Source organism: Nicotiana tomentosiformis, chromosome 5 (assembly GCF_000390325.3).
Source record: "Nicotiana tomentosiformis chromosome 5, ASM39032v3, whole genome shotgun sequence".
In the NCBI taxonomy this organism is placed as follows: domain Eukaryota; kingdom Viridiplantae; phylum Streptophyta; class Magnoliopsida; order Solanales; family Solanaceae; genus Nicotiana; species Nicotiana tomentosiformis.
In genome coordinates, this window is record NC_090816.1 from 115,279,224 (window position 1) to 115,301,099 (window position 21,876).

Consider the following 21,876-nt stretch of genomic DNA (forward strand, 5'->3'; position numbering starts at 1 on the left):
ACGTTGTCAAGTCTACCCTATAATCATTCAACTCAAATAGAGATCTCCTCAAGTTAATGAAGCTCTCAGCATCCCATAGATAGTGATAATCTATGAAAATCCTGCATTGGCTTGAAACACATTCAAAAGATAGAGATGGCAGTCTATATTGACCGGAGATAACTAAGGAGAGTGAGTTGGGCACATCAAAAATGGCTTGCAATAAGCATTCACAATTGCTTATGCTACAAACCTCAAGGGTTGAACTTGAGATTTTCATTATTTTCAAGTACTTACAGTAGCTTAAGCTCAATTCCTTAATGAAGGGTAATTTTTGTATAAGTTGGAAGAGAATCGTATCATCCATTGTAGCCTTCACAAATTCTACCCTTCTGAGATTCTGGCAAGTATCAATATTGAACGAACGCAAGAATATGTCAACGCCAGATGAATAATAAGCTGGCTCCAACTTATCTTTGTTCACACATTCAAAAGACAACAATTTCGGTGCATCAACAATATGAACTTCCTCAATTGGGCAGCATAATATATTAAGAGACAAAAGGTTAGGAAGATGTGAAGCACGAATGCGACTAAACCCAAAACAGTAGTGCAACGATATCATCATGATCTAAGGGCTGCAACATGAAATTAGGGTATCAAGTGTTGATTCAGAAAGAGTAACATAATGCAAGCTTAGACTTTTTAGGTTACGACATTTAATTTTACTATCTTCAAATAGTATTGGTTTTAGTTTCAGTACTTTGCAATGATTTAGCTCCAACTCCTGCAATGATTCCATAGCAAATATGGTATAAGCTGGCAAAGTATATCTTTCTGAAACTGATCTTGATCTGCTTTTCGCCAAAAGTGCAACCTGTGAAACCCCTTTCTCTACAACTATATCTAACCATTTATCCACCAGACCATCATAGTCAGTTTGATTAGAGAAAGAGATGCAAAGCTTAAAAGTTGAAATAGGTAGATTTTCATGACGATACCTTTCCAAAGTATTGTCTACAATTCTCAAGAAGTTACCTTGAAAGTTTTGAAAGTAAGATTCATCAAAACTAAGATGGGGGTTCGTAGAACATGCTTTAAGCCAAGGCTTTGACAACACACTGGTTTGAGCCGCAGTTTTTGTGGAGAGACGAGAGAGTATTTGGTGGAGGATTTCTATTGGTAACTCTGAAGTTCTATCCATGGCACTGAGGTTTTGTTCCTCTATGTCATGTTCAAGGTTCCAGTTAGTATCCAAAGAAGAGAATATCTGAACCAAATGGAGTCTAGTCCATAATTATAGGTTCTCTCTAGTGTCGAATGACGGAGTCTTTTGACGAATTCTATTTACGCCACAATTTAGCGGAACAGATGAGTACAACTCTTAAAAACAACATTTAACGAAATGGAAAACCAAAGACTTAATTAATATTTAAATAACTTTATTTGCTTGAAAAGGAAAGAACTGGTCTAATAAAATGAAAATTACAAAATAGAAAGTGGCCAGTTTCCTTAAGAGATCGAGTACCATTTACTTAATTAAATTGTGGGGAAAGAAATCTTGTGAAAAACTTTTTTTGTGGAAATTTTGGGAACACTTTCTCTTTCAAGTTAAAACAAATGAAGGAAAGTTTTCAGGCATTTTCCTTTCCAGTCAACCAAATGAAACTACAAGAAATAAATAAATAAATAAATAATCAACGGTATCAATTGATATAAATTTTATTGTATATACTTTATATATTAAATTTTCTTGACTTTTTCGTGCGTTTAATTTTTATATTTTAACTCTATTTATTAAAAATCCTAGCTTGCCACAGCATATGATGACATTTGGAGCAAAGATGATCCAAATGCTGTTGGTCTTCTACATAACTGCATCGTGAAAAAGCAACTAAACTAGCAGTGGTGATCGAAAAATGTGCAGTCAGCCATATTTACCTTGAGAAACTCCAATTCGTGTATCACAACGCATAAACTTTTATGTAAATGTCAATGATTCTGACTTGTCGATGCCACATTCAGACAATATTTTTAAGCAACAGAATCCGAAATGTACAACTTTCTATTACTGCTTTATGTTGTTGGAGTTAAATATTTAGAAAAAAATTTGAAAGTAAAAATAAAACCAAATTAAACCATGAACACCACCCTTACCAACTAGATCGGTTCAAAACAATGGAACATGTATAGAATATTTCAAAAATCAAAATAATCAGCTCAGACAGAAAATAGAGTTAATTCCGAAAACTCATACCAACAGGCCAACAATCTATTCAGAACAAAAAGACAACCCAAACTCGATTTGGACAAGCACTAACAGAAATATTAGTCAAAAACTAATAATAGCAGGATTATTCAAAAACTTATTTCCCAACTTGTCTAAAACAAGTTTCCAAAACAAATCCAAAAGTTAAACAAGCTAAGCTATTTCTGCAAACAGTCGCCGTATTGCCCAGTTCATCAAACAAATCAATGCGCCCAAAAGGCATGGGTTTAAGGATCAGAATGAGCCATTCCATGTCTCGAGCTACTTCTTACTTGATATTTATTTAGGAAAACGGGATGCATCTCAATAAAAAGTACTCAATTCAATGTATTAATTCAAGCGCAACTGGCATAACTTTGATCCTGCAGTAAACAAAATGCTTGCAACGCCATCAGAGGATTTATAGTAACTACTATAACCCTCCAAATGGCAAGACGAGTAAATTTCAGTGCAAACATTACAAAATACCTAAAAGACTTCTTTGCAAGTGTTCAACTCCGCATACTAAAGAGAAGCATAAAACATATAGGAACTGGCAAGTAGATAATTTATCTCTTCTTGGAGACACCAACAGTCTTCCCCCTGCGGCCAGTGGTCTTTGTGTGCTGACCACGTACACGAAGGCCCCAGTAGTGACGCAACCCACGGTGATTCCTGTGAGCAAGAGACATAATAAATATAAGACATAAAACACAACTCACAGAGCGACTACTTGTATAGCTAAGGAGTTAATAGCAAAAGCATGGCCTGATAAGACACCTGATCTTCTTCAGCCGTTCCAGATCATCCCTGAGTTTCATGTCAAGTGCATTAGATGTAACTTGAGAAAACTTGCCATCCTTGTAATCCTTCTGCCTGTTCAAAAACCAATCTGGGATTTTGAATTGGCGAGGATTAGCCACAACCACCATCAAGCTGTCAAGCTCTGCAGAAGAGAGTTCTCCGGCCCTACAGGAGATAGAGCAGACAGAAATTCAGATAACCTTGCAACAAGCTATATATGGCTCGAAAAGATCATATGGAACACTAAGCTCTTAACACAACACCTACTGCTACATAATCACTTGGTGGCTTAAGTTCTTTCTTGTCAGAACACTATAAACAGAGATGCTTTTAATTATGTAAGCCTGGAAATTTCCATGGTACAGAGCAAGGCAATATCATGCACGGTACACCGACACCAAGATTTCAGTACAGGGAAAAGAAAAAAATTATTTGATAGTAATTTTGGCAATCTGCGGATCCATTCATTGTAAATATAAAACTGTTTGTCAGCAAGAAAGATGATAAAAGACTCCACAAAAATCTTCCAAGAAAGAACTAACACTGTTTTTCCTCTTACTCAGCACACAACAATGCATGGAAGATGTTGCTCAGCAAGACGTGTTGTCAAAGGTGAAAATCCAAGAACCAAGTATATGTTGAGACTTTAAATAAAAGCACAATTAAAGTGGACACCTATTGAGGAGAGATGGCACAAAGAAAAGGATCATACATGTAACGCAAGGAAAAACCAATGAACACAAATACCATTTACCTGAAACAAGAAACTGAAGAAACTATAATTAAGCAAAATAGAACAAGTAAAAACAGCAGACTATACCAGGTAAAATGATGTCAGTCAAGTTTAACGAACCACTTTAAATATTTCATTCAGATGTCATTATGCCATACTCTTATCCAGATTATATGAGTTTTCTTAAGCAAGGAGAGTGAAACCCCCAACCTGCATTACTTCAAAAATGCAGTCGGTGGGTCCATTCCCCTGAAAATTGGAGAATGTCACTACTTTGAGGATAGCTTTCTCTTCGAAAAGCTTAGCAGCAAGCAGCTTCCAGTAGCCAAGTATTCCTACGCAGAAGTGCACAAGACCCTACCCAGAACAGTCTCCCTCCTAAACTCCAGCTTGAATATACAAAAACAATCACCCCCCATAGACCAAGCTCAGTCAGTCACAATTGTTTACATTTCCAAAGTATTTTCTTCAATCTATTTTTCATTTCAATTGATACTTAAATAAATAACAGTCTATATTAGAAAAAATAACAAACACCAAAGCTCTATACTAACAACCATTGGTCCCTCTACAATTTCTTTGTCTCTCCTACTAAGCCACAATCCTAAACTAGCTGGAGTTAACTTTATAAATGAATTAAACACTTTTAGCTATATCAATTTTAATTGACTACCTCTTAATTAGCAATTTTAATTTTTTCCTTCAATGTGCTACCACTGTTTCCACGTCTTCCAGCTGAAAAATTAAAACGCAACAAAGTTTGACAGCAAATGCTACATCTAAGTAAAAAATATAGTATAATAAACTACAGAACAGCTACGTAATAAAAATGTGCAATAATGAAAACATCTATTCGGATCTAGATAATAATAATAATAATAATAATAACTATGATAAAGAAAAAAGGGAAAATGGAAAAACTAACCTCTTGTTCATGTCGATATCGGCTTTTTTGCAAGCAATGTTAGCAAAACGGCGACCGATACCTTTGATAGAGGTCATAGCGAACATGATCTTCTGCTTTCCATCAACGTTCGTGTTTTGCACACGAAGAATGTGCTGAAACTCTTCGTTTGCAACCAGCGACTATTTTTGTTATTATTGAACCACCAAAACAAACAAAATTAAAACAGAATCAGTAAGCAAAGAAATCAACAGTGCACTTCACTAGAGAGAGTAGGAATTGTTTTGTTAGATCATACCATGGCTAGGGTTTCACTGCTTTGGGCACAGTGCGGCTGCTTTAGTTTGAAAGAGATGCCAAGCTCCAAAGAAAACCCTAGATACGGAAGAAAAAAAATTGCTTTGATACGATACATATATATTTAAAGGATAAGGGTAATTTTGTAATTAGACATTCTCCTGTTAATTAGAAACTCTCTTAATTAACACTAAAATGATGTCTAATACTTGGCCAAACTTCTCCCATGCCAAAAGACTTTTTAAAAAATATTACATTATTTTTCAAAGTTGAAATATTTGACACGCTTTTATAAGAAGAAAAAAAGGTGATTTTGAGTAGGAGCAAAGCATTTTTGAAGAAACAGAAAAAAGTTATTTTTCTCCAAAAATATTTTTGAAAAAAATATACTTAGAAAATTTTTTAAAAGGTTAGCCAAACAATAATTGTTGCTCATAAGTCTTTTCATACCGTGTCATGTTTGATCACCTCTGCCTAAAATTTCTGACTACTACGCCCTCTCCTTAAACTTGCGAGCCATAGTCAATCTCTCACACCTCGCACAAGCATTTGTGCTTCTCATTTTCACGTGCCCGAATCATCTCAGTCTACCTTCCCGCATCTTGTCTACCATACAAGTGTAACGACCCGGCCGATCGTTTTGAGTATTATAACCTCGTTCCCTCATTTACTGCTCAATTTATATTTTATAGTTGTTTTATGACTTACCGGGGTTAGTGGGTTCGGGTACGGAAGGAATTCGGAGTGAAATGAGACCCTTAGTCTTATAATTAAAAATTTAAGTTAGAAAAGTGGACCGGATATGAACCTATGTGTAAACGATCTCGGATTTGAATTTTGATGATTCCAATAGCTCTGTATGGTGATTTGGGGCTTAGGAGCATTTTCGAAATATTATTTGGAGGTCCGTGGTGGAATTAGGCTTCAAATGCCAAAAGTTGAATTTTTTGGAAGTTTGACCGGGGGTTGACTTTTTGATAACGGGGTCGAAATCTGATTGTGAAAATTTGAGTACCTCCGTTATGTCATTTATGACTTGTGCGCAAAATTTGAGGTAAATCGGACGTGATTTGGTAGGTTCCGGAGTCGTTTGTATAAATTAGAAATTTCAAAGTTCATTGAGATTGAATTGGGGTGTAATTTATGGTTTTAGCGTTGTTTGAGGTGATTTGAGGGTTCGACTAAGCCGTATGATGTTTTAGGACTTGTTTGTATGTTTGGTTGAGGTTCCGAGGGGCTCGGGTAAGTTTTGGATGGTTAACGGATCATTTTTGGCCTTAGTGAGATTGCTAATATTTGTTGCTGCATTTTTCTGATTTTCTCTTTCGCGTTCGCGAGTGGGACTTCGCGTTCGCGAAAAGTGTTTTCTAAGTGTGAAGTTTTGTTCTTCGCGTCCGCGAAGGGGAGGACGCGAACGCGAAGGTATGGTCTGTATGTGCATCGCGAACGTGTGTGAGGTGTCGCGTTCGCGAAGGAGTAGGGCTATTGGGGACCCTCGGGTCCTTATTCTACGTGTTCGCGAGGTGGCGGTCGCATTCGCGAAGGGTAAGATTTGCAAAGCTTCACGTTCGCGAAGGGTTAAATTTGTGGGCAGTCGAGTTGTGCTTCGCGAACGCGAGGGACCTATCGCGTTCGCGAATAAGAGAGGTCTGGACAGAGAGTTTAAGTTATGAAAATGGGAATTTTTTGACGGATTTGAGCTCGGGAAGAGACGGTTTTCAAGAGGTTTTCAAGGAAAACAACAAGGTAAGTGTTCTTAACTGAAATATTGGTTAAATTACTCGAATTCATGATTATTTTTATCATTTAATTGGCGAATTAAGTTGGAAAAGTTTGAAAACCCTCTTAGTTTAAATTGAAGATTTGAGGGTCGAGTTGGGGTCGGATTTTGATAAATTTGGTATGGTTAGACTCGTGGTTAAATGGGCTTTCAGATTTTGTAACTTTTGTCGAGTGCCGAGTCGTGGGCCCTACAGGCGATGTTTGAGCTAAGATTTTGGTTTTTATGGAAAATTAGCATTTTCTTATGAAGTTAATTCCAATAAATTTTATTGACTGAAACGAATTATTTGTGACTAGATTCGAGGCATTCGGATGCCGATTTACGAGGCAAAGGCATAACAGAGTAAAGAATTTCACGCTATGAGGTAAGTATTAGTTTAAAATCTGGCCAGGAGGGTATGAAACCCCGGATTTTGGTATCATGTGATTATTATGGAGGTGACGCACATGCTAGGTGACGGGCGTGTGCGCGTGCACCGAAGGGATTGTGACTTGGTCCGTCCCGGGAAACTGTAAAGTTGAATAATTTATTGTTAGTTATATGCTCTATATGTGTTGATAAAATTTGATTGTAAATCATGTTACAAATCATGCTTAGGCTATATGATAGTACTGTTAGGACACACAGAGGTTGTGTGGTTATTGAATTGCATGCTAAATGCTATATGTACTTAGTCTCAGTTTTTTCTTGCACATTTTATCTTAGTCTCTGTTATTATTGATACATCATATCATTGTTGTTTGGGCTAATTTCATGATTATTGAGAGCCCAAGAGACTGGAGAGATTTATGATTGAGTGAAGTCGAGTACCTGATTGTGAAATATTGATACCATAGCACATGAGTTGGTCGTGCAGATCTTTATATTATACTATAGCACGTGAGTTGGCCGTTCAGATCCTTATATTATACTATAGCACGTGAGTTGGCCGCGCAACACGTGAGTTGGCCGTATGGATCCAGATATTTATATTATGGCACGTGAGTTGTCCATGCAGATTATAGCGCTTGGGCTGTAGGAGACCCTCCGGAGTTTGTACACCCCCAATGAGCGCGGATACCTATTGAGAGTGAGTGATGAGGGTTGGGAGCTCAGGGAGTGATGAGGGTTGAGAGCCCACTGAGTGATTATTGTCCTAAGAGGTTGTACTTGATTTTCATTTGTTGTTGCACTTAGTTGCTATCTGTCATTGTTGTGAAATCTATAAAAGATTGTTGATATACGGATTACATTAACAGGAACTGTATAAAAATTAATTTGACATTAAACTACTAGATTTGATAGCATGTCTATTCTTTGCTGGAATTACTGAAAATGAACCACAATTGTGTAGCTCGTTACTTTCTTCAGCTCCTTATTTATTATTGTTACTTGCTGAGTTGGTTGTACTCTAAACTATACCCTGCACTTCGTGTGTAGATCCAGGTATTTTCGGATATAGCGGGTGTTGATCCTTTCGCGCAGTTGATTTTCAGGACATTTTGAGGTAGCTGTCGTGTTCCGCAGACCTTGTCTCTCCTTCTCTATTTCTTTGTTCACTGTATTTGGTCTCAGACTATTATAGACTATATTTTCCAGACTTGTATTCATATTAGATGCTCATGTACTTAATTACACTTGATTTTGGGGAGTGTTTGTATTGTATTTAAATATTATATTTTAACCCTTAAAGAGAAGTTTCGGTTTATTGAGATTATCAGCTTGCCTAGTATCGAGATAGGCGCCATCACGACATGTTGGGATTTTGGGTCGTGACAAGTTGGTATCAGAGCTTAGATTACATAAATCTCATGAGTCATGAGCAGGTTTAGTAATGTCTTGTGGATCGGTACGGAGATGTCTGTACTTATATTCCAGAGGTTGTAGAACCAATAGGAAAATTTCACTTTCTTGTATTATGTCGTGCGAATTTGTTGATTCTGGAAACTAAATTTTTGTTATTCTATTCTCTCATATATGGTGAGGACACGTACTACCGGATCGGATGGTCAGCCATTAGTTAGGGCCGCGAGAGACCAGGGTCGTGGTAGAGGCCAGGTCGGGGATAGAGGTCGAGGTGTAGCTCGTATCACAGTTGGAATAGCACCTGTAGTACCATCAATTGTTCCAGCTCAGAAGCAGATTTCAGATATAGTTGAGCCGACATGATCAGCTCAGGCACCAGCTGTTCCCATTGAGATTGCATGCATTCAGGAAACTTTGGCCCACATATTGGCAGTTTGCACTGGTCTTGCTCAGATGGTTTCGACTCAGGCCGCACCTGCCACTTCTCAGGCTGGGGGAGGTACTCATACCCCCGTTGCCCGTACTCCAGACCAGGTAGTACAGGGACTTCATATTCCGGGGGCACTACTAGCCTAGTCGGTTGTAGTTGCCTAGGCTCCGGTAATTCCTGTTATGGCAGATGATGAGCAGAAGAGACTTGAGAGATTTGAGAGGCTTCGACCTCCACCATTTAGCGGTACTGAGTCAGAAGATGCTCAGGATTTTTTGGATAGGTGTCAACGGATGCTTCGGACAACGGGTATTCTGGAGACCAGTGGGGTCTCATTCACTACTTTTCAATTTTCTAGGTCTGCACTCAGATGGTGGGAGACTTACGAGAAACGTAGTCCTGTTGGCGCAACACCCCTTACTTGGCATCAATTCTCCATGGTCTTTTGGAGAAGTTCGTACCTCAGTCCCGCAGAGAAGAGCTGCGCAGATAGTTTGAGCAGCTTCGCCAAGGTGATATAACTGTGACACGGTACCAGATGAGATTTTCTGAGTTGGCTCATCATGCAGTCTGGTTGGTCCCCCGCTGATAGGGAGAGGATTATGAGGTTCATTAATGGCCTTGCATATCAGCTGCAGTTACTTATGACTATGGAGATAATATCCGGTGCTACTTTTGATGAGGTAGTGGACATTGCTCGAGAGATAGAGATGGTTCGTAGCCAGAAACGTAGAGAGAGAGAGAGGCTAAGAGGCCTCGTGGTCCGGGTGATTACAGCGGTGTTCCTTTAGGGGGCCAGTTTCACCGTGGTAAGGGTCGTTCTTACAAACACGCTTAGACGGGTTGTCCAGCTCATTGTGGTGCATCATCTAGCCATGGTTCTTACAGTGCCCACTCAGGCTAGTCTTCATTTAGTGCACTACCAGCATAAAGTTCTCATCATGCCTCGTCCGCATAGGCTTCTACAGGTCATTCCTCGGGTTACCAGGAGCAGCAGTTCCGTCAGAGGAGGGGTTGTTTCGAGTGCGGAGAATTTGGTCATTTCAAGAGAGAGTGTCCTAGGCTGTTGAGTGGGGTTTCACAGCAAATTTCTCGACCGACGGCATCAGCACTAGCAGTTACACCACCCGCCCTGCCATCTCGGGGTGGGACCAGGTAGCTAGGGGTCGCCCAAGAGGGGGTGACCGATCAGGAGGCGGGCAGGCTCGATTCTATGTTTTTTCTGCCAAGCCAGATGTTGTTGCCTCAGACGCAGTGATCACATGTATTGTTTTAGTGTGCCACATAGAGGCTTCTATATTATTTGACCCTAGTTCCACTTATTCATATGTATCATCATATTTTGCTCATTATCTGGATATGCCCTGTAAGTCCTTAGTTTCACTTGTTTGTGTATCTACACCAGTGGGCGATATTATTATTGTGGATCGTGTGTATCGGTCGTGTGTGGTAACTATTGGGGAACTGGAGACTAGAGTTGATCTCTTATTACTCGGTATGGTTGATTTCGATGTAATCATGGGTATGGATTGGTTGTCTCCATGTTATGCTATTCTGGACTTTCACGCAAAAACCGTGACATTGACGATGTCAGGGTTGCCAAAGGTTGAATGGAGGGGTTCTCTATATCTTGTTCCTAGCAGGGTAATTTCTAATTTGAAAGCCCAACGTATGGTTGGAAAAGGATGCTTGTCATATTTGGCCTTTGTGAGAGACGTTGATGCATATGCTCCTATTATTGATTCAGTACCGGCTGTGCGAGACTTTCCGAATGTATTTCCTGCAGACCTGTCGGGTATGCCATCCGACAGGGATAGTGATTTCGGTATTGACTTGGTCCAGGGCACTCAGCCCATTTCTATTCCGCCGTATCGTATTGCACCAACTGAGTTAAAAGAATTGAAAGAGCAACTTTAGGAACTCCTTGAAAAGGGGGTTTATTAGGCCTAGTGTGTCACCTTGGGGTGCACCGATTCTGTTTGTGAAAAAGAAAGATAGTACATTGGCAGTTGAACAAAGTTGCAATCAAGAATAAATATCCATTGCCGCATATTGATGATTTATTTGACCAGTTTCAGGGAGCGAGGGTGTTCTCTAAAATTGATTTGAAGTCTGGGTATCACCAATTAAAAATTCGGGATTCGGATATTCTAAAGACGACCTTCAGGACTCGTTATGGCCACTATGAATTTTTTGTGATGTTTTTTGGGCTAACCAATGCCCCAGCAACATTTATACATTTGATAAATAGTGTATTCCAATCATATCTTGATTTATTTGTCGTGGTATTCATTGATGATATTCTGGTGTACTCACGTAGCCAGGAGGAGCATGCACAACACCTGGGTATTATATTACAAAGGCCGAGAGAGGAGAAACTTTATGCCAGATTCTCTAAGTGTGAGTTCTGGCTTAGTTCGGTGGCATTCTTGGGACATATAGTGTCCACTGAAGGTATTAAGGTGGATCCGAATAAGATAGAGGCAGTTCAAAACTGGCCCGGACCATCTTCAGTTACTGAGATTCGAAGTTTTCTCGGCTTGGCCGATTATTATCGTCATTTCTCGTGAAGGGTTTCCCGTCTATTGCATTGCCTATGGCTAAATTGACCCAGAAAGGTGTTCCGTTCAGATGGACGGATGAATGTGAAGAGAGCTTTCAAAAGCTCAAGACAGCTTTGACTACAACTCCAGTATTGGTGTTGCTTACAGGTTCAGAGTCTTATATTGTGTATTGTGACGCGTCGCGTATTAGTCTCGGTGGAGTGCTGATGCAAGACAGTAGGGTGATTGCCTATGCGTCCAGACAGCTAAAGGTACATGAGAAGAATTATCTAGTCCACGATCTTGAGTTAGCATCTATTGTTCATGCTTTGAAAATTTGGCGGCATTACTTGTATGGTGTCCAGTGTGAGGTGTATACCGATCGTCGGAGTCTACAACATTTGTTTAAACAGAAGGATCTTAACCTACGACAGCGAAGGTGGTTGGAGTTGCTTAAGGATTATGATATCACCATTCTCTATCATCCCGGAAAGGCCAATGTGGTGGCCGATGCCTTGAGTCGTAAGGCAAAAAGTTTGGGCAGCTTAGCATACTTACCAGTAGAAGAGAGGCCTTTAGTCTTGGAGGTTCAGGCCTTGGCTAATCAGTTTGTTAGTTTGGATGTTTCAGAGCCGAATCGAGTTTTGGCATGTATGGTTTCTCGGTGTTTTTTATATGATCGCATCTGAGAGTGTCAGTATGATGATCCACATTTGCTTGTCCTTAAGGACACAATTCAGCACGGTGATGCCAAGGAAGTCACTATTGGATATGACGATGTATTTCGGATGCAGGGCAGACTATGTGTACCTAATGTAGATGGTTTACGTGAGCTGATTCTCCAGGAAGCTCACAATTCGCGGTACTCTATTCATCCAGGCGTCGTGAAGATGTATAAGGATTTGAGACAACACTATTCGTGAAGGCGGATGAAGAAAGATATAGTTTGGTTTGTATCTCGGTGTTTAAATTGTCAATAGGTAAAGTACGAGTACCAGAGACCGGGCGGATTGCTACAAAGACTTGAAATTTCCAGAGTGGAAGTGGGAGCGTATTACCATGGACTTTGTAGTTGGACTCCCACGAACTTTGAGAAAGTTTGATGTTGTTTGGGTGATAGTAGATCGGTTGACGAAATCTGCGCATTTTATTCCAGTCAGTACTAATTATTGTTCGTAGCGGTTGGCTGGGATTTATATTCGCGAGATTGTTCGCCTAGACGGTGTGTCGATATCCATTATTTCAGACCGGGGTACGCAGTTTACCTCACAGTTTTGGAGGGCAGTGCATCGAGAATTGGGCACACAGGTTCAGTTGAGTACATCATTTCACCCTCAGACGGACGGACAGTCCGAGCGCACTAATCAGGTATTGGAGGATATGTTATGCGCTTGTGTCATTGATTTTGGGGGTTCTTGGGATCAATTTCTGCCACTCGCAGAGTTTGCTTACAATAATAGCTACCAGTTAAGCATTCAGATGGCTCCGTATGAAGCGTTATATGGGAGACGGTGCCGGTCTCCGGTGGGTTGGTTTGAGCCTGGTGAGGTTAGACTATTGGGTACTGACTTGGTTCAGGATGCTTTAGAGAAGGTCAAAGTAATTCAGGAACGGCTTCGCATGGCACAGTCTAGACAGAAGAGTTATGCCGATAGGAAGGTTCGTGATGTTGTTCACATGGTTGGGGAGAAGGTTCTGCTCAAGATTTCACCCATGAAGGGTGTGTTGAGGTTCGAGAAAAAGGGCAGGTTTAGCCCTCGATATATTGGGCCTTTTGAGATGCTTAAGAAAATTTGGGAGGTGTCTTATGAACTTGCTTTGCCACCTAGTCTATCACGTGTTCATCCAATGTTCCATATATCCATGCTCCGAAAGTATGTCGGGGATCCGTCTCACATTCTGGATTTCAGTACAATACAGTTGGACGGTAATTTGACTTATGATGTAGAGCCGGTGGCTATTTTAGACCGGCAGGTTCGAAAGCTGAGGTCAAAGAACATAACATCAATGAAGGTGCAGTGGAGAGACGAGTCGGTCATAGAAGCTACTTGGGAGATTGAACAGGAGATGCGAAGCAAATATCCACACTTATTTGAGACCCCAAGTATTGTTCTAAACCTGTTCGAGGACGAATGTTTGTTTAAGAGGGGGAGAATGTAACGACCCGGTTGATCGTTTTGAGTATTATAACCTCGTTCCCCCATTTACTACTCAATTTATGCTTTATAGTTATTTTATGACTTACCCGGTTAGTGGGTTCGGGTCTGGAAGGAATTCAGAGTGTTATGAGACACTTAATCTTATAATTAAAAATTTAAGTTAGAAAAGTGAAACGGATATGGACCTATATGTAAACGACCTCGGATTTTAATTTTGATGATTCCAATAGCTCCGTATGGTGATTTGGGGCTTAGGAGCGTTTCCGAAATATTATTTGGAGGTCCGTGGTGGAATTAGGCTTGAAATGTCGAAAGTTGAATTTTTGGGAAGTTTGACCGGGGGTTGACTTTTTGATAACGGGGTCGAAATCCGATTGTGAAAATTTGAGTACCTCCGTTATGTCATTTATGACTTGTGCGCAAAATTTGAGGTAAATCGGACGTGATTTGGTAGGTTCCGGAGTCGTTTGTATAAATTAGAAACTTTAAAGTTCATTAGTATTGAATTGGGATGTAATTCATGGTTTTAGCGTTGTTTGAGGTGATTTGAGGGTTCGACTAAGTCCGTATGATGTTTTAGGACTTGTTGGTTTATTTGGTTGAGGTCCCGATGGGCTCGGGTAAGTTTTGGATGGTTAACGGATCATTTTTGGCATTGGTGAGATTGCTTATATATGTTGTTGCATTTTTCTAATTTTCTCTTTCGCGTTCGCGAGTGGGCCCTCGCGTTCGCGAAGAGTGTTTTATGAGTGTGACATTTTGTTCTTCGCGTCTGCGAAGGGGAGGACGTGAACGCGAAGGTATGGTATGTGTGTGCATCGCTAACGCGTGAGAGATGTCGCGTTCGCGATGAGGAGTGAGGTTATTGGGGACCCTCGATCCTTGTTTTACGCGTTCGCGAGGTGGCGGTCGCGTTCACAAAGCCGTGGTCGCGTTCGCGAAGGGTAAGATTTTCAAAGCTTCGCGTTCGCGAAGGGTTAAATTTGTGGGCAGTCGAGTTGTGCTTCGCGAACGCGAGGGACATGTCGCGTTCGCGAAGAAGAGATATCTAGACAAGGAGTTTAAGTTCTGAAATCAGTTTTTGACGGATTTGAGCTCGGGAAGAGGCATTTTTCGGGAGTTTTCCAAGAGAAAACAACGGGGTAAGTGTTCTTAACTCAATATTGGTTAAATTACCCGAATCCATGGTTATTTTTATCATTTAATTGGCGAATTAAGTTGTATTTTTTTGAAAAAACTCTTAGTTTAAATTGAAGATTTGAGGGTCGAGTTTGGGTCGCATTTTGATAAAATTGGTATGGTTAGACTCGTGGTTGAATGGGCTTTCAGATTTTATAACTTTTTTCGAGTTCCGAGATGTGAGCCCCATATGCGATTTTTGAGCTAAAATTCGATTTTTATGGAAATTAACATTTTCTTATGAAGTTAATTCTAGTAAATTTTATTGACTGAAATAAATTATTTGTTACTAGATTCGAGGCATTCGGAGGCCGATTTGCGAGGCAAAGGAACAACAGAGTAATGAATTTCATGCTATGAGGTAAGTAACAATTTTAAATCTGGTTCTGAGGGTATAAAACCCCGAATTTTGGTATAATGTGATTATTTTAGAGGTGACGCACATGCTAGGTGACGGGCGTGTGGGCGTGCACCGAAGGGATTGTGACTTGGTCCGTCCCGGGAAACTGTAAATTTGAATAATTTATTGTTAGCTATATGCTCTATGTGTGTTGATAAAACTTGACTGTAAATCATGTTACAAATCATGCTTAGGCTATGTGATAGACTGTTGGGAGACCCAACGAGGTTGCGTACATGTTGAATTGCCTGCTAAATGCTACATGTACTCAGTCTTAGTTTTTACTTGCATATTTGATCTCAGTCCCTATTATTATTGATACATCATATCATTGATGTTTGGGTTGATTTCATGATTATTAAGAGCCTGAGAGACTGGAGAGATTTATGACTGAGTGAGGCCAAGTGCCTGATTGTGAGATATTGATACCATAGCACGTGAGTTGGTTGTGCGGATCCTTATATTATACTATAGCACGTGAGTTGGCCGTGTGGATCCATATATTTATATTATGGTACGTGAGTTGTACGTGCAACACGTGAGTTGTCCATGCAGATTTTAGCGCTTGGGATGTAGGAGCCCCTCCGGAATCTATACACCCCCAATGAGCGCGGGTACCCATTGAGAGTGAGTGATGAGGGATGGGAGCCCAGATAGTGATGAGGGTTTGGAGCCCAGTTAGTGATTGTTGTCCTAAGAGGTTGTACTTGATTTTCATTTGTTGTTGCACTTAGTTTCTATTTGTCATTGTTGTGAAATCTCTAAAAGATTGTTGATATACGAATTACATGAACAAGAATTGTATAAAAATTGATTTGACATTAAACTGTCATATTTGATAGCATGTTTATTCTTTGTTGGAATTACTGGAAATGAACCATAGCTGTGTAGCTCGTTACTATCTTTAGTTTCTTATTTATTATTGTTACTTGATGAGTTGGTTGTACTCTAAACTATACCCTGCACTTCGTGTGCATATCCAGGTATTTTCGGATATAACGGGTGTTGATCCTTTTGCGCAGTTGATTTTCAGGAGATTTTGAGGTAGCTGCCGTGTTCTGTAGACCTTGTCTCTCCTTCTCTATCTCTTTGTTCATTGTATTTGGTCTCAGACTATTATAGACTATATTTTCCAGACTTGTATTCATATTAGATGCTCATATAGTTAGTGACACTTGATTTTGGGAAATGTTTATATTGTATTTAAATATTATATTTTCAACCTTAAAGAGAAGTTTTGGTTTATTACGATTATCGGCTCGCCTAGTATCAAGATATGCGCCATTACGACAGGTTGGGATTTTGGGTCGTGACAACAAGTCACTCCCACATTATCTTGAATATCTTCATTCATAATCATATCCCTCCTAGTATGACCACACATTTATCTCAGCATCCTCATATCCGCAACTTTAGCTTTTGAATATGAGAGGTCTTGATTGGCCAATACTCTGCCACGTACAACATGGGCGGTCTAACCAATAATTTGTAAAACTTACCGTTAAGTATTGGCGGCACATTATTGTCGCAAAAGAAGCCGGATATGAGCCTCCACATCCACCCGCTCTAATACGATGCGTGACATTCTCTTCAATCTCCCCATTTTTTTAGATTATAGACCCAATATACTTAAAACTTTCTCTTTTAGGTATGGCTTGTATGGCCAACCTCACTTTAATGTTAGCCTCCCGAGTCACGTCACTAAAATTGCACTCCAAATATTATGTTTTAGTCCCGCTTAACTTGAAACATTCAGACTCCTGGGTCTGCTTCAGTCTAGCGTTAACACACCCTCGTGTCTCGTCAATCAGTATTATGTCATCTACAAATAACATGTACCAATGTACCTCCCCTTGAATGTGCAATGTCAACTCATCCATCACCAAGGCAAAGAGGAACTGGCTAAGTGATGATCCCTGATGCAATCCCACCTCTACTAGAAAGTGCCCCAAGTTCCTTTCCATTGTTCTCGCTCGTTTTTTGCCTCCGTCGTATATGTACTTAATCACCCTAATGTATCCGACATGTACACTTCTAGCCTCCAAGCATCTCCAAATAACCTCCCTAGGAACGTAAAAACCAATTAAAATGTCAACAAATATCATACTCGACCCCATAATTTTAACAATACAATAGGTTCAATGTTGAGAATCTTAAAACTAAAAGTCATTAATTTTAAATCCTGAATACGCGTCCGATCGTATATAATTCCCAAACATCTTTATCTTTCCCGTCGGCAATCGCCACAAAACAATAGCAACTAACAAACTAAATTGGTACATTATTGAAGTGCAGAGCTTATTTCGCTAGTGTAGGAGTTGAATTTGAAAAATGCAACTAGCAGCAGACTTCATAGCTTTGGAGTTGTGGCTCTTCCCGTTTTATTTTTTAATTTTTTATTCTTGAACAATTTAAACCTGGAATATTTTTGTAATTGCAAAATAGAAAGTTACGGTCAATTAGCTTTAGGTATTAAAATCGCCCAGCTGTCGTAATTGAAGGCTAAATGTGCTAAGTCGAATAATGCATATAATAAAAGGTTTATAAATTTGGAGGATCGTTTAGACTGTCTCAAAAAATCTAAATTATGTTCACCCTGTAATGAAATACTAGACATGAAAATGTCTTTAACTGAGAATTGAATATTAAATACAGTAACAATGTATTACTATTATTTATAAAGACAAAAGATATACTATAAACTAAGGCGGTACTTAATACTGGTTGCAATCATTCAAAATACTTATTTGCCTTATTGACTTTGGCAGTAAACATTATGGCTTAGTTGTCAAAAACCTTCTTCTACCAAATTTACATTATAGTTTAGTCAAAAACCTTCTTCTAACGATACAAAAAGTTGTGACGACTTTTAAAAGTTTATTTTTTGTTATACATATAAAAGTAATTAAAAAATTGGTATAATATGGAAATTTTCAAATAAACAGCTGAACCGAACACTCGGATTATAATCATTGGAACAATGAACTTCACCACCAATTCCGATTTCAAATATTGCAGTATATCTTAAAGTTATAAATTTATTTTCTTAAAAAAGAAATCTGCTGTAATTTTATTTTTATTTTTTTTGAAAATAAACTACGATTGCTTTTACAGTTTTTTGAAGTTAAAGTTCGTCTAGAAAATAAGAAAAAAAAAGGGTAGCAGTCATAACATATTTTTAGTATATGTGAAATTATTTAACCTAGCAACATGACCATTGTGACTACGTAGTACTTTTCAATGAAGAAAGATTGCATATTATTAGTAGAATGAAAGCTAGAAAATAAAATGACATAACAGTAAGATTTTGAATCTTTTTTCAAACTCAGACATATTCACTGTGCTACTATATCACAAATTTATTCAACAAATACTATCAAAATGCAAGGCTGAATATGAGTAAGTTGAATTTTTACTAGGAAAGAAAACATAATCAGGTAATATTTAAGAAAATTTTATAGAATTCCAGCAATAATTAACAAATATGACAACTAATTAATTACATTCATAACAGAAAGCCAGAAACCTATAATATTGGACCGAGAATCACGTTTTCAGTTCCTAACTTATCGCAAACGGTTCGATTTCTAATTACATTTCACTAATAAATTGGGATCTCAATGATTCCTTTCCATTCATAGGATAAAGCATGTATAAAGCAATCAACAGTTTAGAAAATAATATAATATTGAAATAATATATATTGAATATAATAGGTATATTGATATATACTACCACTAAAAATTGGAAAGTAAGAACAATAAGATAAAAAAATATTACCAAAAAATACTTTGAAATATACATTAATATCTTAAGTGTATCCAAGCCGTTGGAAATAAGATCAATATAACACCAACAAATTTGGAATTTAGCATGTATAATAACAATGGTATAATGTATTAATTGGTATATATATATATATATATATATGTGTGTGTGTGTGTGTGTGTGTGTGTGTGTGTGGAATAATTCTGTTATATTACATATTTACTTATCCCTAATTAATTATATAATTGGCATAATAATGGTATAATTATAAAAAAAAATATATGTGGAATTGTACTTCAATGCATTTATATTTCAATTATTCTGAATTTGTCGCAACAATATGATTTCCACGAGAATTGATTCTTAGTACATTGCATACATAATTAATATTTAACTATATAAAAGGTATAATAATGGATAATCTTATTAAATATTTATGGGATAATTCTAGCATGTTACATATTTAATTATACAAATAAGAATTGTATAATGTATATTATGTCTGTGTTTATGCATTTATTTATGGTATATTTACATAGTAATTCTCGCACGGCCCCCTCTGTCACAAATTATGACGCAGACTTTCCACTTGGGCCGACCTTAGGCTAGCACTCTTCCAAAGTGCAATGGAAGCCACAAGCCTAGGCCATGAGCATGGTTGATCGCCCATCGACTCGGTCCAGGTAAATATGTTTCTTCTTCCTCCTTGGCCCATTTTTATATCCACTTAGTTCTTCATCTATCTCCGTCACTTGCAATTTAGGACAAAATTGGTCGTCCATTATTATACTTTCCGTAAATATTTTAGAGGTTGCTCTCATTGGCCACATACTTATGATTTAATTGACTCTAAACTGTGAACTAAGTAGAGTTATTTCTTACATTTCAGATTAAAACTACAAACAATGCATGATTTAATACTCCCTACACTTTAACATTTTCACATCTAAGTGGTATATATAGAATAGTGGTAGTAGTTATTTTTAGGAGTGCTATTGTGTTATGGTTTATTGCAAGGTATAGGACTTGGGTCCCACATCGATATTGCAATGTGCTGATGTGAGGTTTATATAGCTTTGGCTCTCCCACCTTAATAGCTAGCTTTTGGGGTGTGGTTATCCCTAGGTTGTATAAATGGTATCAGAGCCGCCCACCGCCCTTCATGTCCATCGTGCCATGGATGGTGACGCCAATATTGCAGTGTTCGCCCGGGGCTAAAAAAGTCTAGCGCACGTCCGTCAGAGACGGCAGATGCGAAGCGTGGTGGTTTGTTATGGTTCATTGCAAGGTATGAGACTTGAGTCCACATCGTTACTGCAGCGTGCTGATGTGAGGTTTATATAGTTTTGAGTTCTCCCACCTTAATAACTAGCTCTTGGGGTGTGGTTCTCCCTAGGTTGTATCATATTATTTCCGAAAAATACTTATTACTTATAAAGTCGTGATTAGACATGTATATGTTATAGTGATATTTTTTTTTGGGCTGCAAAGTGTTCAAGAACATGATAAGAATAGCGACACCCGTGTTAAACTACATAGTGAAAATTATACGATTCTTAAATAAAAAAAGATGGTTTAAAAAGGGCATTGTTTAGTAGACTTCGCTGCTTAAATTTAAGAAAGAAACAAAGTTAACAAGTATTTACTCGTTATTGTGACGTGGTCTTTATAAAAATTGGAATTTCAATGCTTGAAATGTTTTTAAAATAAAATCAATGAGTGGTTTGCTTTTTCTTTCTAATACTATTGCAGTACTTAAAATCTATTAACTTATAAAAAATGTCCAGATCAAGTAATGACGTTAACCTAGTTTTCCAAACAAAGACAACGGAACTAGCCATTCGCTTTATTATATTTGGACGACTTTAATAGATTCTTGATAGTTTTAAATTGAAAAATTTGGTGTCACACTTGTCCATTTCGTTTAAAATTAAATTAAAGTTATCGGAATCCATATTTAGTGGGCTTTTGGACATAAGAATTGTGAAATTTCGAATTAAAAAAAAATCAAGTAAAAATGATATATTTAAAAAATAAAGTTGTGTTTAGACATGAATTTGGAGCAGTTTTTGAATTTTGTGAGGGATTTGAAGTGAAAATTTTGAAAAACAACTTTATGGAGTTTTTTAAAATTTTAAAAAATTTCTAATTCAACAACTAAGAAATTCAAATCAGCACTTGAAAAAATTTAAAAATTTCATGATCAAATACTAATTCCGAAAAAAAAAAGTAAAAATTTTCAGAAAAATAAAAAGTAATTTTTTTATGGCCAAACTAGCCCTTAGAAGTTTGGTGTGCTACTCCGTACGGAGCTACTAGACCTATGTGCTAATCCATTACATTTCTTCAAATCATGAATGCTTAGAAGATCAACAAAGAATAAATAAACAACGTTTAATAGTGCATTGCTATGGTTATGGTAGTTTAACCATTTATTAAAGGACTTTTTCTTTTATATACAATATTTAAAATTTATTTATCAAAATTGTCCTAGTTTTGTATATTACTCGCTCGAAATAAGAATTACTTACAAATCATATGCAATTCATTATTAATTCCTTAAATTAGGGGATTTAGTTACACATTTTTTCTTTTTTCTCTCCTCCCCTCTTTCCCTATTTTCTACTGCCTCTCTCCATCTATAATCCATTATTAGTGTATTAAATTAGGAGATTCATCTAAAGCATTTCTTTTTACCTCCTCTCCTCTTTCTCATAGTGCCTTGACTTTAGTATTTTTCTATATCTATATAATATTAAAAGCACGAAAGTCCTTAACGATGTCGTTCGTCTTTTTTACCCATTTAAAATAGAGTTCACACCGAACAAAATAGTCATTTAATTATCTTCTAATATATAGTATTA

General features: G+C 37.9%; 3 protein-coding genes and 1 pseudogene across 3 annotated transcripts; 1 reads left to right on the plus strand and 3 right to left on the minus strand.

The window, feature by feature from the left end:
* Positions 1-610: 610 nt before the first annotated feature.
* On the minus strand, positions 611-1,183 carry LOC138893030 (F-box/LRR-repeat protein At3g58900-like). Its single transcript, XM_070176798.1, has one exon. The coding sequence runs from the start codon at positions 1,181-1,183 to the stop codon at positions 611-613; it is 573 nt and encodes a 190-aa protein (XP_070032899.1).
* A 1,368-nt stretch (positions 1,184-2,551) lies between these two features.
* Positions 2,552-5,124, minus strand: LOC104086191 (small ribosomal subunit protein uS13z/uS13y/uS13x-like). The gene is made up of 4 exons (XM_009590389.4): positions 4,967-5,124; positions 4,690-4,850; positions 3,008-3,196; positions 2,552-2,902 (listed from the first exon to the last, which is right to left on the minus strand). Exons 1-4 carry the CDS (start codon positions 5,081-5,083, stop codon positions 2,797-2,799), a joined length of 573 nt encoding a protein of 190 aa, XP_009588684.1. The 5' UTR covers positions 5,084-5,124; the 3' UTR covers positions 2,552-2,796.
* Positions 5,125-10,481: 5,357 nt separating this feature from the next.
* On the plus strand, positions 10,482-10,880 carry LOC138893031 (uncharacterized). The gene has a single exon (XM_070176799.1). The coding sequence runs from the start codon at positions 10,482-10,484 to the stop codon at positions 10,878-10,880; it is 399 nt and encodes a 132-aa protein (XP_070032900.1).
* An 8,680-nt stretch (positions 10,881-19,560) lies between these two features.
* On the minus strand, positions 19,561-19,703 carry LOC117274184 (U1 spliceosomal RNA; annotated as a pseudogene).
* Positions 19,704-21,876: the final 2,173 nt, after the last annotated feature.